At 40.7% G+C, this 15,149-nt stretch overlaps 1 protein-coding gene across 3 annotated transcripts in view; it reads left to right on the forward strand.

Moving 5' to 3' along the window:
* Window positions 1-15,149, forward strand: part of SAMD12 (sterile alpha motif domain containing 12) — a 382,037-nt gene that overhangs the window by 234,902 nt on the left and 131,986 nt on the right. Inside the window, exon 5 of one of the 3 annotated variants that reach the window (XM_046642233.1) lies at window positions 14,473-14,581. The exons of the other annotated variants lie outside the window; for them this stretch is intronic. Within the exon in view, the coding sequence (XP_046498189.1) occupies window positions 14,473-14,477 (5 nt within the window). The 3' untranslated portion in view covers window positions 14,478-14,581. Of the gene's footprint in view, window positions 1-14,472; window positions 14,582-15,149 lie in introns of those variants that run through there. 3 annotated transcript variants of the gene reach the window in all.

The following is a 15,149-nucleotide window of genomic DNA, read 5'->3' on the forward strand; positions in this document are numbered from 1 at the left end:
ATAATTATTACTTATATTCCACAGAGTCTGTCCTATTCATAAGTTGTTTTAGACCTGTAACTATCCAACATAGTGTGTGTTAACCTATATTTTATCCATTCTCTGAATACTCCATAGTCTCTCAGCCAATGGGCTGGTACAGCACACTTAGTGTCCACTTTGAGTTCATGAGCATCAGTAAACTACTCTCCACCATGTTCAGCCAATCAGCTGTCTTTCTTAGTATTCTAAGTTAATTGCGCTTCCTGCTTTGGCCTCTCTTCCTGACATTTATTGTCATCTAGTGACCAGTTTTGACTATAATGGCAGGAAGAAAAGGCATGCAAGGAGGAGACTGTTGGACCTGCAGCAAAGAAACTAAAAGAAGTATATAATTACAGATGTGAAAATTCAAGTTCTATAGAGACTCAAATTTGCTTTCAAGATTTCAAATTTGCTTTCTATGAAGAAGAGGATAAAGATAAATAGGAATTAGGAGTCTGGACCTAATGAAAATCAACATGAATATCATGAACCTGGCCATTGGTGGTTGGAAAAGTCTGTGGTGAGAGGCATGTGAGACTTCATGAGTTTTAGAAGGGTGGCCACCATTGTTCAATACCAGGGAGCTCTCTAGGAGCTATAGTGCACCGTCCTCTGCAGCACAGTTCAGTTACTACCTCCCTTTCTGGGGTCCTACCAACAGGAAATGAGATATGCTTATATATACTGTAAAACTGTGTGAAGGGTAATGAAGGAAAAATATAAAATGCAAAGAGAGGCTCTAATTTAGACTGGAGAATAACAGTGACATTTAAGTGATAACAAGGAGAAATGAGAGTTGCCAGGTGAAGAGGAGGGGAGGAGTAAGCAGGCAGATGGAAAAGCATGTGCTAAGCTAGGAGGCACAGAAGAGTTTAGCATTATCTAGGAACTGAACAAGGACCACAGGTTGGACCACAGAGCTCACGGGAGAGTCATGTGACCTGGACACAGCAAGGGCCAGATTCTGCAGAGCCTTGAGGCCACATTAAGGATTTGGAATAGGGTAGGGTCTCAGTAAGTGTAATGAGAGGCCATTAAAGGATTTTAAGCAGAGAAGTAATGCGATCTCATTTATATCTTTAAAGATCTCGCTGGCAGCTCTGTGGAGAATAGATTGGATAAGGGCAGGGGTGGAACTGGGGAGGCCAGACAGTGACTTTTGAAGATATCCAGGTGAGAACAGATGATGGTTAGAACTAGGGTGGTGGCCGCTGAACTAAATGGGGACAAATCTGTTTGCTGGCAGAATCAAAAAGCCTTGATGATGGATTGGATGTGGCTGGAGAGGGAGATCAAGAGTGAGTCCAGCAGGGATGGTTCAGCGTCCGCAAATCAGTCAATATGATAACACCACGTTAGCAAAATGAGGAATAAGAATCACATTATCATCTCAATAGATGCAGAGAAAGCATTTGACAAGAGCCAACATCCATTTATGATAAAAACTCAATAAAATGGGTATAGAAGGAAAATACCTCAACATAATAAAGACCATATATGACAAACCCACAGCCAACATCATACTTAATGGTGAAAAACTGAAAGTCATCCCTCTGAGAACAGGAACAAGACAAGGGTGCCCACTCTTGCCACTCCTATTCAACATAATACTGGAGGTATTGGCCAGAGCAATTAGGCAAGAAAAAGAAATAAAAGTAATCCAAACTGGAAAGGAAGAAGCGAAACCTTCACTATTTGCAGGTAACATGATTCTATATATAGGAAACTCTAAAGAATCCACCAGAAAACTATTAGAAATAATCAACAACTACAGCAAAGTTGCAGGATACAAAATCAATTTAAAAAAATCAGTTGCATTCCTACACACTAACAATGAACTAGCAGAAAGAGAAATCAAGAATACAACCCCATTTACAATCACAACAAAAAGAATAAAATACCTAGGGAAAAACTTAACCAAAGAGGTGAAGGACCTTCACACTGAAAACTATAAGACAATTATTGAAAGAAATTGAAGAAGATATCAAGAAATTGAAAGAGATTCCATGTTCATGGGTCTGAAGAATAAACATAGTTAAAATGTCCATACTACCTAAAGCAATCTACAGATTCAGTGCAATCCCTATCAAAATCCCAATGACATTCCTAACAGAAATAAAAGAAAGAATCCAAAAATTTTTATGGAACAGCAAAAGGCCCCGAATAGCTAAAGCAATCCTGAGAAAAAAGCACAAAGCTGGAGGCATCACAATCTCTGACTTCAAAAGATACTACAAAACTATAGTAATCAAAACAGCAGGGTACTGGCACAAAAATAGACAAATAGATCAATGGATCAGAATTGAAAGCCCAGAAATAAAAACACATATCTGTGGACAGTTAATCTTTGACAAAGGAGCCAAGAACATATGGTGGAGAAAGGGAAGTCTCTTCAATAAATGGTGTTGGGAAAACTGGACAGCTCCATGCAAAAGAATGAAAGTAGACCATTATCTTGCACCATACACAAAAGTTAACTCTAAATGGATTAAAGATTTGAATGTAGGACCTGAAACCATAAAACTCCTAGAAGAAAATAGAGGCAACACACTCTTTTACATCAGATTAGCTACATCTTGTCAAATACTATGTCTACCCGGGTAAGGGAAACAAAAGAAAAAGTTAACAAATGGGACTACATGAGGCTAAAAAGCTTCTGCAAAGCAAAGAAACATGAACAAAATGGAAAGACAACTCACCAACTGGGAGAAAATATTTGCAACTCATTTATCAGACAAGTGATTGATCTCTGTAAAGGACTCATAGAACTCAACAACAAAAAAAACAACCCAATAAAAAAATGGACAAAGGATATGAACAGACATTTTTCCAAGGAAGATATACAGATGGCCAACAGACAATGTGAAATGATGCTCAACATCACTAATTATTAGGGAAATGCAAATCAAAACTGCAATGAGATATCACATTACACCAGTCAGGATGGTTATAATTACCAAGACAAAAAACAACAAATGTTGGAGAGGATGTGGAGAAAAGGGAACCTGCATATACTGCTGGAGGGAATGCAAACTGGTGCAGCCACTATGGAAAACACTATGGAGATTTCCATACTTGAAAATTAAAAATATTTTAATTTTATTAATTTAATTTAAATTTATTAATTTAATATTTAATTTCCAAAAAATTAAAAATAGAAATGCCATCAGATCCAGCTATCCCACTACTGGATATTTATCCAAAGAACTTGAAATTAATGATCCAGAGAGATTTATCTGCCCCTATATTCATTGCAGCATTACTCACAATAGCCAAGATGTGGAAGCAACCCAAGTGCCCACCTATAGCTGAATAGATAAAAAAGATGTGATATATGTACACACACACACAATGAAATACTACTCAGCCATAAAAAGGATAAAATAATTCCATTTGCAACAACATGGATGGACTTTGAGGGTATGATATTAAGCAAAATAAGCCAGACAGAGAAAGACAAATACTGCATGATTTCACTCATATGTGAAAAACAACAAATACATGGATAAAGAGAACAGATTAGTGGTTACCAGAGAGGAAGGGGGTTGGGGAGGGTGGGCGAAAGGGGTAAAGGGGCACATATGTATGGTGATGGATAAAAATTGGACTACTGAGGGTGAGCACGATGAAGTATATTCAGGAATTGATAAACAATAATGTACACCCAAAATCGCACAATGTTATAAACCATTATAATCCCAGTAAAATTACTTGGGAAAAAAAAAAATGTGAGTCCAGCTTCCTGGCCTGAGCCGCTACCTATATGAGGAACCTGTGCTGAGGACGAGCCTGGAGGAGGAGGGCAAGGCAGAGGCTTGACTGGGAAATGAGGAGGTCTGTTTGCACCATGTTAAGTTTGAGCCCCCTTTGAAACATTTCTGAAAGCAGTTAGATTATGAGTATGGAGCTCCATTGAGGGATCAGCACAGAACATGTAAATTTAGGAATCGTCAAAATATATGTGTCACGTATGCCATGGGGATGGTGCAGTCACTTGACCACTATGCATTCCTGACCTTTACTCACATTAGGTCTTGTTTTATGTCAACTGAGAGAGCTAGAGGCTCCAAGTGTCCTGTTGTGCTTCCTTCACTGCACCGCCATCAGTGTTTGTGCTGGTCACAAGTCTCTCCTGATGGAGGTTTCTTCAAATGAATGCCAGAAAAGGCCTTGAGAGGGACAAGACGCCATCCTGAAGAGAGAGATCATAAAACGACATTGTGAGGCTGTATCTCGTGCCCTATCCTGCACCAGCTCCCCATTCCCAGCATTGCTTTTGTTGATAAATTAGGATAAACTATCACAGAGTGACCCAAAGCAGGATCCTCAGAGTCAAAGAATCTAAGTTGTTTTCCCAGCTCCATCCCTCACCACCTGTTTAACCTTAGGCAAAGGACATATCGTCTCTGAGAGTCAGTTTTCTCTGCTGTAAAATGAGAACAAAAATACCTAGCTCACAGAGTTGCTATGAGGATTAAAAGAGAGATTTTTGCAACGTGATTATTAACACATATCTGAATAAATGGTAGCTAGAAAGTGGATCCACATCTAAGAACATATTCTTTCCGGAGATTAGTATAAGGCTGAAATATATATTTTATAAGGCTATTACAATAAGTCAAACAGTGAATTTTTGTTAAAGTTCTGCAATCATCTCAAGCCAGTGAGATATGAGAGAGGGCATTGTATAGGATATATAGCTTTATCACTTCCATTAAATTGCTTCTGACACAGGCCAGTTTCTTTGTCAACCAGAATCACAGTCAAAAGTGTGCCAATACCTAAAGACAGTTTTTTGTTGTCTGTGAACAAGTCTAGAGGTTAGTATGGAAGCTTATATATGTAGCTGTGCATTTGGGTCCTTTTGACAATTTCATTTGATCAGGATATGTAGCTTGTTAAAGAATCATTCCTAATGTTTTAGATAGGTTCTTTATGAGTACATAAGGTGGATGTCGTATAGGACACAGTTTTTGCCTTTATTATTGTGGGACTAGAAAAATCTCTACCATCACTACGTCCAAATTGCCCATTCTATACCCTTGCTCTACCCCTCCTTCAATTATTAATAGTTTTTTGTGTTTTAACTTTCTACTGAGAAATAGTCATGGTCATGACACAAGTCAGCACATGTGTTGACCAAGTTTTTCCTGTGTGCCCAGCACTGTTTGGACTCAGAAGGAAGACAGGCTCTTCCTTGTTATTTCTTGACTCTGAAACTATAGAACAATACAAGAGTATTTGTGACTGAATCTTCATTGGAGTTATACATAATTAAGTGCTCTAGAACAGCTCTGTCCAGAACTTTCTGAAATGACAGAAATATTGTAGATCTGCACTATTTGGTACAGTAGCCTCTAGCCACACATAGCTATTGAGCACTTGAAATGCCATTAGTGTGACTAAGGGAATGAATTTATAATTGAATTTTAGTTTAAATTTAAGTAGACATGTGGTTACTGTCTACCACGTTGAACAGCACAGCTCCAGTAATTCTAAGGAGAGAGGGTTTTGTGGGCTCCAGGAATTCAGGAAGGAAATGGGACTTCAGCCCGAGCTTAGAAGTAGGAAGGAAACTAGAGGACCACTCCATCTAGGGTAATAGCATGAGCAAAGGCTGCTAGGAAAGGGAAAACGTGTGTGGTTTGTGAATGTTACAAAGGGTAGAGAATTGAGGGAAATTAGGTGAGTGAGACTTTCTGAAAATGTCGGGGAAGAAGTTTCCAGAATCCAGACCATTCCTCTATTTCACAAATTTGGTATGAGTATTTACCTGCATTATGCCTCCCATTATTTGGAATAGGGGTTACATAGTGTTGATTTTATTGATCATTTTTATAACTCAGTGATTTCCACAGAGTTATACCGTGTAATGTACAAATTTATTCATTGCAATTTTTAGTACAAATCAGATGGGAATCTAAAGAAGCAATTACTTAACAGAGGTTAAAGGAATCCACAAGGGTTGTTGAGTCACCCAGGACTAGCAGCTGCAGAAGCTGGAGGGAGCAAGGGGAGGGACTGTGTTAACAGAGTTGGCAGAGAGCCGGAGCCCTGGAAAGAGGGATCAGCTGACCGGAGGAACCATTGCAGAGAGATGTAGCCAGTGCCAGAACCATCAGATCCAAGTAGGGAACAAGATCCAAGGGAACAAGAGAAGAGTAACTAAACCTCTTGCCTGTCGCCTCCTACTGGTGCCTCTCACTAGATGAACACAACCAGAAGCTAGTCAGCAGGGGATCACAGCTAATGCAGTCCTTGGGGGTCAACTTCCCACAGCAGAGCTGGAGAGAAAAGGCAAGAATGGCTTGTGGGGAAGCGGCAGGGAAAGGAAGTGGAAACGAACGGCTACCTTTTTTTAATGTTTAAAAAAAGTGTCTTAGTTAAGGCTGCTGTAACAAAAATGCAGTGGGCCCTCCCTACCCACGGGTTCCATAGCCGTGGATTCAACTAAGGGACTTGAGCATCCACGGATTTTGGTATTCTCAGGAGCCCTGGAACCAACCCCCATGGATACCAAGGAATGAGTGTACCATAGAGTGGGGAGCTTAAACAACATAAAGTTATTTCTCACAGTTCTGGAGGCTGGGAAGTCCAAGATCAAGGGTCTAGTTGATTTGGTTCTTGGAGAGAATGCTCTCTTGTTTTACAGACAGTTGCCTCCTTGCTGGATTCTCACGTGGTGCAAAGAGAGAAAGCGAGCTATCTTCTATCTCATTTTCTAAGGGCACTAATCCTATTCTTGAGGGCTCCACCCTCATGACCTAATGACCTCCCAAAGGTAAATCCACCACACTGAGGATTAAGGCTTCAGCATATGAATTTTGGGAAGACACAAACATTTAGTCCATAGCAAATAGTAAAATGAAAACCATATACATATCTATTATTTGGGTTAAATTGTGAGAAAAACATACAACTGAATATTCAGCATTGAAATTATATGCAATGACGAGAAAATCCTCACTAGATATTAAGTGAAAAGAAGAATGTAAAAGCAGTATATACAGGAAGATCAAACTGTTATTTTTAAATAGTGTATATACAGTAAAATATAAGTGTATATTATTCACACTGCCAGGAAAAAAAGAAAACAGGAAAGAAACACACCAAAATGTTAACAGTGGTATCTCTGGATGGTGATTTAAGGGTGCTTTTTATTTTCTTCTTTGCACTGTCTTGGGTTTTCCAAATTTTCTAAAGCAACGTAATTGCTGTATTTTTCTGAGCTGGAACAGTGTTTCTATTGTTCTTCCTGTATCTGCAGGATAGATCTGCAGGGGCAAATTGAGCAGAGAGAGGTGTGTGACCAACTTCCTTTTCATTCGTCATTCACTAATTCCACAGTTAGCATAAGTCTCATTGTGTACCCATTTCTAGGGTGACAGCAGGCACCTGAGCTACATTTCTTAGTGCATTAAAAATGGGATGAGTCAATAAAGTGCTCTTCTTTTAAAATATTCCACCGAGAAACCCTTAAGTCCCAGAGAATGGCCTGATTTCCTATTGATTTTTTTGCTGCCTCAATTATTTCCTCAAACATGGTTAGTTAATTCAGATCCCCACCAACCACCTTTCCCCATTGTCTATTACATTTGCTCTCTGTTATATATGAATCTTTGGTGGCACTTTCATTATTAAACTGACAGTTGCATAATGCTTTATTGGCATCTGTAAGAATGAACCATATTTCTTAGGAACCATGGAGACAGTAGCCTTTTTTTTTTCTGAACCATCTAAGCATAGCCAGTTTTTTGTGCTCTTGTGATCTTCATCTTAAAAACAGCAATCCATCTGTCTCGTTGTTTTATTCTTTCCTAATAGAAAAACATTTCCCCCTACTGTCTTACTGATGTACAGTCAACCGACCTTGATGGACTCTTGTAAACGGAATCATCGCCAGTGATTTGATGACTTCTCATATTAGTTTTCATTTCAGTAAATCCACTCCCTCCCTGGCTTGCTTTTTAACCTCCAGCTGCTACCCAATTATTAGTTCTTGGATGGCTGCTTCAGCAGCCTTACTCTGGTACTGGCTTGTAGCAGATATTAATAACAATAAGCAGTTTGTAAATGTGCACAGCGTTAAATGCACATAAGGATTATTGTGGACAACCCTAATTGTAATGATAGTTTTGTCATTGGGTAACTTAGGATTCTTGTGGTTGCAAAGAACAGAAATCTGAAGGTGGCTTCAGCAAGACAACTGGGCTTTGTAGGGTATTCCTAATGCACATACAAAGGAGGTCTCTGGCAGGGCTGCAGAGCAAAGAGGCAGCAAGACCTCAGGAAGAAGTAGAACTGGGAAAGCCAGCAAGAATCCAAACGTTAGTCTGCTCTATTTTTCTCTTGTTTTTCCTTTTCTCTCTATCTACTTCATTCTATATACACAGTATCTCTGCGACTCAAGACACAGAATGGCAGATGATGACTCCCTGCCTCTTTCAAGTTTACCGACTGTGACTAGAACCCTCAGAACCCTCTCAAATGCTCTCTCAGTTTCTCATCTTGCTGCTCCCAATCCTAATTTCTGCCCTCACCCATTCTAATTCTATATTCCCTAGACAGGAATTCTGACTGGCCCAGCCTTGATCCAGTCAATAAGAGCCAGTGGCAAGTTGTCATGTAGCTACCTCACTGCCCAGAGACATCCACTGTGGCCATTGTGAGGTGGTCAGAAACCCTAAAAGGTGTGAACCCTAGTTCTTATGTAGCTGATGCCTTTGTTGTACCTAGTAAATGACATAGATATCAATTTACCCAATTTACATCTGGTTTTTTGCATTAATATTTAGAGGAAGAAGCATAAAGATGGAGTCATGGAAAAAGTGAGTTTTGAAGACTTCTTTTCTCCAAGGCAAGAAAGCAAGCAGTTTTGTGTTCTTGACTTGAGAGATTGTCACAGAGATATGTCAAGGAGATGATGAGATGTGATGAAAGGAAGTGAAATAAAATATCAGAACTTGAAATGACACCGAGAAAAACAGTGGAACAGTAAAGGACTAGCCTGTAAGAGGCAGGCAGGCTTCCCATAGTTGAAGGTGGCTGTTTGGTACCACATTTAAGAATCTGCTATGCTGTGGTCTAGACACCACCCTATGCTTATTTTATGAAGCTTGCATCCTGGATATAAGAGGATCCATTTTGAGGCCACCAAAATACAACTAGCCTTTCTGCGTGGGTTTTATTGCATTGGATCCCCAAATTGAGACATATATGTATTCATTCATCTAGTAGACATTTGGCGGACACCCCCTAAACCTCAGGCAAATCTTAGGCATTAGGGCCGTCAAACCTTCAAATGAGTGTGTTAGTATTGATTAAGCTCTGTGCTAGGCGCTTCATGTTCTTTAACTCATTTAGTTTTCACAAAAAACACCATGAAGTCGGTTCTGTAATTCCCACTTTATAGAGAGGGAATTGATGCTCTGAGAGATTAAAATGACGTGGTCAATGTCATAAGGTTAAGGTTTAAAGAAGCTGAAACTCAACCCAGATCTGCCTGACTACAAAACCCTTGGTTTTGTGTTTTCAGTGTTTGAGTTGTGCTGTCATGGTTTATTCAGTCTGTTCTATTGATTGATTGAGGAATTACATGAGTAACACCCCTGCCCCAGCACAGAGAGTTCCCAGGCTCACACTGACATGGACCAGTGAATGGTTAGACCATGATAAACCACAACATGATGTGATAAATACTATGATAGTAGGGTTGAGACATCTAGCAAGAGGCATCTGCTACTTCCTAGCTATGGAACCTTGGGCAAGTTGTTTTCTTCTCTGAGCTTCTTTGTCCTGCCCTGGTAAAAGTGAATGGAGTAAAAGGATCTACCTCACAGATGATCGTATGGAATAAAAGAGTTGATTCATGTAAAGGTCTTGGAGCAGTGCAAGGAACAAAGTCAGGGCTCCCACAATATTAGTTGTTATTATTATCCACAAAGTGCGATATCCTGTGAGAATTGGTACTGTCAGACAGGAGACAGGCTTTGATGCATGAGATGTTGCTAGGTAAGGAGGCAAATGTTGGACATTTAAAGTGGAAGGATCTGTGAACAAAGGCCTTCATTTATTCAACAAATTTATTGAGCATATACTGCCTGCTAAGCACCCAGCTCATTGTTAGTTCAGAATAGATAGCATACTATGAAAGTATATGGAATGTTCTAGATCCTGACTTCAAAGAAGAAATGATCCTAGGAAAACGGCCACAAGGAATTATCTGTGAGAGCCATTATGGATGTGACAAACCTAGAATTGTCTCAAGAAGATATCAAAGTAATTTCTTCACCAAGCCCTTTAAAAATTCTTCATTCAAGCGACTGTTTCAGCACACCCTAGTGCACTGAGGGGTCTTCTCCCACACACTTTTTACACCTACCTGTATCTACATGCTACAAAATATATCACTGTCCTTCATTTCCCAGGATGACACTGCTGACTCTTCATATATCTTGATGAAGGATTATTCAGTTATAGAGAACATTCCTCAACTGGAGATGGCTTGAGAAGGGATAAAGAAAAAGTGTTAAGGCATATTAAAAATTGGCTTTCTCCTGGTGGCAGTTTGTCATTTTTCAATTTGGCATCTTTCCCTGTTCTTTTTTCTGCCACGTAGATCTGTATGAGTCTTGATTCAGAGGGGATTTTCTTGCGAGGTGCCTTTCTCTGAGCATATGGATAAAATTGCCAGGTTTAATTGAAGGCAGTTTAGAGTCTTGAAGCTCTATTTACAGTCAAAAGCAGATCACTTCTGTTGTTGGCCTCAGTCCTAGACTCCCAGGAAATTAATAGTGCCTCCTGGCATGTGACAGTCTGTGTTTACTCCCTGGAGTGGGTCCTGGCTCTGACAGGCCTTGGGTGTCGAGGTATCCTGTGACCTGGAGCAAACTCCACCTGAAGCCGTTCTGGTACCCTCAGGCCACCATCGTCTGACCATCCCATCATCTCTGATGCCACTCTCAAGAGTCTGTGGTCTGTGCCTTGCTATGATTTCTGGCTTAGAGTAAGGGATCAAAACTGCTCAACCTAGAAAGAACTTTATTTACTTAAACAAAAAAATTAACAAGCACATTTGTAGCACTTAGTGTATTAAGCACTGTTCACATTTTACAGATGAGGAAACTGAGGCATACCAATTAAGAAAGTTGTCACATAGCTGATAACTGGAAAAGCCAGGAAACTAGCTCAGGTGGTCTAGTTCACTGTCTGTACTCATAACCCCCACTGTGCTGTGTTACAGTTCTTAAAGGGTACCTAGTCCGTCCTCTTATTTTGTTGAGTTATTGTATAAAACACACTTAACACACAGTAAGAGCAATATATGTGCTAACTCTTGTTGTTAGTGTATTTAATAAATGGTAAAAGCTGAGGCCAGAGAAGTGATGCAGGTTCATACACTTAGTCTGGGATTTCCCAAACTGTATTCTGTGGAATGCTAGTAGCCAAAAGGATGTAATAAGTATTATATTTTATTTTTAGAAAAAGGATAATGATCAAATAGGTTTGGGAAATGTAGGTTAAAAAAACTTGTATACTATAGTACTTCTCAAAGCCTTTAATATGCTAATGTGCATTATTACTCTCCAAAAGGTAGCCATGGTACACAGGGTTTTCTAGACTTAGTAGACCATTGTATAGAAAAAGGTTAACATAGCAAACCTGAGACTGATTTTCTTAGAAGGTCCTGCCTGCAAGGTTGGCCCTTGCTGGTGTCTGGAAACTTGGGTTTTAGGAGAGTTCCCACCACTCCCTGTTCAGAATGGCTCATGTACCTAAATTGTTCATACAAATAATATTTATGCTGAACACCTGCTTTCCTTCTGGGAGTCTGGAATTTTGGTACCTGCTAGGCAGCAGATGCCTATGTGACCAGCCCCTGATAAAAACTCTGGGCAGTGAGTCTCTAATGAGCTTCCCTGGTAGACAGCATTTCACACATGTTGTCACCACTCTTTGCTGGAGAAGTTAAACGCATCCTGTGTACTCCATTGGGAGAGGAGGCTTAGAAGCTTGTGCCTGGTTTCTTCTGGATTTCACCCCATGTGCCTTTCCCTTCACTGAGCTTGCTCTGTATCCTTTTGCTGTAATAATAATCTTATCCGGGAGTGCAACTATGTGCTGTGACCTGTTGGTTCTCCTAGTAAATCACCAAACCTGGGGAAGGTCTTAGGGACTTCCATCACAATCAGAAAATCCTTTTCCTCACAATGCCTTTTAACATCTCATGGTCACTGGGGCTCTGCAGCAGACAGTGTGGGTTCTGCAGCAGACAGTTGAGCTGTTCAATTCCAAAAGTCAGAGGCAGAGATCACCCCACATCACCACTCTGGGCTTCTTGGTGAGAAATGTTAGTGTTCCTGGGGCCCATGTGGAGGTCATTATCAAGTAATGATTTTCTTCCTGTCTGCGACACATAGATTAATATACCATGACAGAGTGGAACTGACTGGTACAATTTCATTATTCTTTTGGAACAATTGGGTGGGAAGAGTGAGGATGGAACTGATAGCCTCACCGTAGAGCCATCTTTTATATTCTTCCATTTTTAGACTTAGCTCTTTAGCCCAGGATAAAATTATTTACATAAATGTACATAAAATTATATTAGCATTTTTATGAAAATAAACTGCATATGTATATATGAAATTTTTAATATATCTAGTTAGACAGCCCTACTAAAGGGACTTTATGGCTTTTTGAGCCTCGTGACTGAGGCTGTGACTTTTCTGTTAGTAAGTATGATTTCCCTGAGTTTGTTTTACGGAATAAACAGATGCACCAGGGGTCTCCTGGGAGCAGGTAGGCTGCTATGGTTCATGAATAACCAAATGGAGAGGGTGATCAGCCCCAGCGTGTGTTCCTCCAAGCACCTCTTCTGGTCCTCCTCCTCCTGCATTCTTCGTGGCTGACTTGTCTTCCTCCTGTGTTTTTCACAGCTGCCAAAAGTTATATTTGCATATCCTCTACCATGGGTGGGGAACTGTGCTTCCTGAAATCCAGTCTGCTCCAGTTTGCTTCCCTACATTATATGTCTAGACCAGCCTATGCTGTTTCCTTTGACCTTGTTCTTTGACCTGTTTCCACATAATGGACAGTCTTACACCAAAAACCCACCAGTTTCTAGTTGGTTTGGCTGGCTCCTTGCCAAGCTGACTGGTGCACAATTTCTCTAAACGCTTTGTTCTCCTCACTGTCTCAGTACCCCATGCTTATGCTGCATCGAGCCTCCATTTGTGTGACTCTTCTATCCTCTTTGCTCTTTTCACCCTCTCTGCATCCCAGCTCACGTCTCACTCTCTCCTCCATGAAGCTGACCGTCTCCATTGTACTCCTAGGGACCTCCCTGGACCTTGAATTTTTACCAATCTCTTTCTCTGTAGCATATACCTTAGAACTTATTTTATTCACGCCTACATCCAACACACACTGATTGAGCTTCTACTAGGAGCCACTCAGGGCACTAGAAAATAAGGATATAAAAAAGAATGAAACTAAGTCCCTGCCCCCGAGGAGCTCATTGTCTAGTTGAACTGCTACACACCATGTTACACTCTTCTTTTTCACATGCTGGTGCTGATCCTTTTCTGAATGTCTAAACTCCCTGAGAGCAATGAACTTCTCTTAGGTTTTTTACATTTTTCAGAGTGATGAATGTTCAGTAGTAAACAGTGGTTAAGAACTTAGGAAAAGATCTGGTTCCCATTCCATTTCTACAGTTTCTGAGCCACATTAGCCTCTATTTGCTCATCTGGAAACTGGGAATAGTCCTGTCTACTTCTTACAAGGTTGTAGGGGAGACTTAGATAATATTTATAAGTGCCTAGCACTGGGCCAAGCATGTATGAATCACTTAAGTAAATGGAAGCGATAATTCTTACTAAGCAGGCCTATGACACAGAGTTTGTAATATTTTTTCCTAGAACTTGGGCCTCAGGGAAGTACTGGGAGATTTTTCCTCGTGGGCAAGATCCTGGCATTATATTGTCAGGCATTATATTGTCAGAATTTTTTTTAATATGACAAAATTAGGCTGTGAAGGCGGAAGGGAAACAGAGAGCAATGGAAATTTCCACTTAAAGGACTTTATCTTCCATGGGCCACCTTGCTCAAGGTGAGGAGAGCACAAGACCTTCCCACATTAGGTCCAACCTGAGCAGGATGGGAGGAGTTAAAAGAGAAAGCAATTGTGAGTCAGAAAGTCAACAATGCATGTAAAGACCTGCCAATCTTCCTCTGCACAAGGACGTGGATTTCCACATCCATTTTTGGTATGAAGGTTGCTATCCCCAGCTTGCTTCATTTCCTGACAGTCACTCAAGGCAGAATGGAGTCTAGAAAGAAGGAAAGAATTTCCATGTAATGACCAAATACTATGGGCCAGGTGCCATATATACATTCTCTTCACAACATCCCTGCCAAGAAGGTGTTCTTATTTCTCTTTTACAGATTGAAAAACTGAGGCTTAAAGAGATTAAGTAGCTTGACCAAGTTGCACAGCTAACCCAACACAGATCTGAAGACTTTGCCCTTTACATTAAATGCTCTTCAGGAAATCAAATCCATGGAAGTCCTGGCCTTGTCTGGCCCGATCTGTCTGCATTTCCCCTTCTACACAGCCTGCTCCCACTCCACCCAAGGGGTCTATTGTAGAGATGACAACTTTGCAGCAAGCTTGCAACTCCATCGCACTGATACCCCTCCTCAGGGCCAGGACTAGGGTGAGGTAAGTGAGGTGCCTGGTGCAAAACAAGGAGGCACTCGCTCCTGGATTCTTATATGTGCCGACCGATGATTTTGCTGACCCGAATCCCAGCCCTGCCCCTCCTGCTGATTGTCCTGGGGTATAGCTGCTGGGATTCACCAAGACCTCCATTGCCATGATAACCAGACTGGCCCTGAGACTGGCTGGCTGACTGTTTGCGATCCCCACTGTTCTCAGATTTCCTGTTGCCATTTCTGTAGACATCCTGTCCCCAAAACTATTTTCTGCCCCCCAAAGCTACCTTTCATGATTTCTTTCCACCTGACTTTCACTCCAAAACCATAATATAGCCACACAAGCAGGAAGAGGCCGTAGAGATCCCCCACCAGGGCTGGAAAATTGGTTTCAACCCAAACGTTAA

This window comes from Equus quagga, chromosome 16, assembly GCF_021613505.1.
Source record: "Equus quagga isolate Etosha38 chromosome 16, UCLA_HA_Equagga_1.0, whole genome shotgun sequence".
Classification (NCBI taxonomy): domain Eukaryota; kingdom Metazoa; phylum Chordata; class Mammalia; order Perissodactyla; family Equidae; genus Equus; species Equus quagga.